At 51.1% G+C, this 2,055-nt stretch overlaps 1 protein-coding gene across 1 annotated transcript in view; it reads left to right on the plus strand.

Annotated features, from left to right (window-relative positions):
• The window catches only part of LOC105886643 (fas-binding factor 1-like), a 9,059-nt gene that overhangs the window by 3,633 nt on the left and 3,371 nt on the right, over positions 1-2,055 (plus strand). Inside the window, exons 3-6 of the mRNA XM_012802841.1 lie at positions 341-421; positions 993-1,112; positions 1,436-1,568; positions 1,707-1,840. Coding sequence (XP_012658295.1) covers positions 341-421; positions 993-1,112; positions 1,436-1,568; positions 1,707-1,840 — 468 coding nt within the window. The remainder of the gene's footprint in view (positions 1-340; positions 422-992; positions 1,113-1,435; positions 1,569-1,706; positions 1,841-2,055) is intronic.

A 2,055-nucleotide genomic window follows, 5' to 3' on the forward strand; every position in this document is an offset into this window, starting at 1 on the left:
TGCCAGGGTACTCTACCCAGAGCAACAGAGTAAGACTCTGTTTCAATGAATGAATGAGTGAATGGTCAGTCAATCAATCATGTGCTAGCCTGTGCATCACCCAAACACATGTCTTTGTCTGGAGTCATTCCTGACAAGGGTTATAGGAGGTAGGAACCACATGTCCCTTCCAGAAGCCCATGTGAGAACTGAAGAGGTATAGACCCATCCTATAGCTGTGTCCATGGTCATGAGCCCTCAGCTTCCCAGGAAGATGTGTACCCCATCCCAGGGGCCCAGTCCCTGGTGAGGGAGGAGGACCCAGGACCACAACCTTATCTTCTAATTTTGCTTCCTCCAGGGGACACCATTCCCACCAAGAAGCCACCTCTCTCTCCCAGCTTCGTTCCTGGGCCTCGTTATGGGAGGTTTTCCTTTGGAGGTACCATTGACCCCCATCATGCTTCTGTGGTACCCCAATTTGAGAGTAGGGTAGCCTGGGTGACACACACTTGCCTGAGGCCCAGTTGCTGTGTGTGTCCTCTGGGCAGCAGAGAGCTAGTGCCAAGGTTCAGCTCTGCAGGGATTCAGGAAGGGACTAATTCTGTTATACTGGCGGGGATATTTGGTTACTCATGTATGAAGACTTTGAAGCCAGGTATCAAACTGAAGACTTTATGGTTTAGGAAAAAGTCCATTTCCCTTCCTGAATGAAGGACTATTTTACTTCTATTTTGATGCCTTAGGGACATTTCCAGAAGGCCATGCACCCAGCAGAGTCAGAGGTCTCATGGCAGGTCTAGGACAGGCCCAGCAGGCCCAGGGCCATTCTTGACTCCTAACGCCCTGCTGAGCTTGTCTGGGTGTCAGCTCCCTTACCATAGGCCGAGGGGCTTGCTTATGTATTAGAGCAGTGAGAAATCTTGACTTGAGAGATAACTCCCTCAGCCTTGGGCTTGTTTTTCCTGAACTAAGTGCTGCCATCTGACCTGTGCTTTCTCTCCTGCTGTGAGACTCAGAAGATCCGTTGGCAGGACTTTTCTCTGATGATGAAGAAGAAATGGCCCAGAAGTCACCCGTGACAGAGAGTAAGGCAGCTCTTGACAAAAGCCTTGGCACAGTCAGAGATCAAGGTAGTGTGTGATGGGCTTGTTTCTCATCCTGGGGCAGAGTTCATTGGCAATAGGCTGACTGGCCCTGGTGGTGCAGAACCAGAGAGCTCAGCAGGATAGGGCTGGAGGTCTGGTCCAGGACAACGAGAGCCTCAGTCTCTAAGAACAGGGAGTTGGGATACATGAGCTGGGGAGGGGGTGTCCCATAGGCAGACCAGACAAGTGCAGTGCCTGCTTCCCCACCCAAAGTCAGGGTTGCATACAAACACTCCTCAGCCCCCATTCACACATCACATTGAAGGCAAGAAGGCTGTGGGCATTGGGCCCTGTGTTCTCTCTTTTAGGTCCTTCAATTCCTCTGACTCCTGGGGACACCCCTGTCCGGAAGAAAGATTTGTTTGATGATGGGGATGACATCATGGCCGCCCTTGGGTTTGGAGACAGTCCCAGCACAGACAGGAGGCAGATGGGAGTCCAGTAAGGATCCCTGTGAGCAGAAAGTCCCTGGTCAGGCTATTGCTTTAGGTCCAGGGAAAAGCCATTAGGCAGGTACAGTGTGGGTTCCCCAGGAGCTGCTAGTAGGGACACATACCTGCCCTGCATCTCGTCCTGCAGGGAAGGGCCCCACCCTGCGCGCGCAAAGCTGGATGAGCTGCTGGGTCAAGGTCCCACCACCAAGCCCCTGACGCAACCAGGCATAGGGGCAAACAAGGATTTCAAACTTGACAAGAAGTACCAGAGGCTGCAGGGTAAGGAGCTCGGGGGTCGGGACAGAAGGGTAGGGAGGCCTCTAGATCAGGTTGTTACCATAACTTACAATGATAGATAAGTAAGCTTTACACAATGGTGCACACACATTGTCATACACGTTTATAAGTGCACCAAGTTTCACGAAATAATCTTAGTATTGTTCAATAACTGTTTTTTACATAGATGCTATTTGATTTAGAAATACGCTGGTCAC

This window comes from Otolemur garnettii, unplaced genomic scaffold, assembly GCF_000181295.1.
Source record: "Otolemur garnettii isolate 467f Iridium unplaced genomic scaffold, OtoGar3 scaffold00018, whole genome shotgun sequence".
In the NCBI taxonomy this organism is placed as follows: Eukaryota; Metazoa; Chordata; class Mammalia; order Primates; family Galagidae; genus Otolemur; species Otolemur garnettii.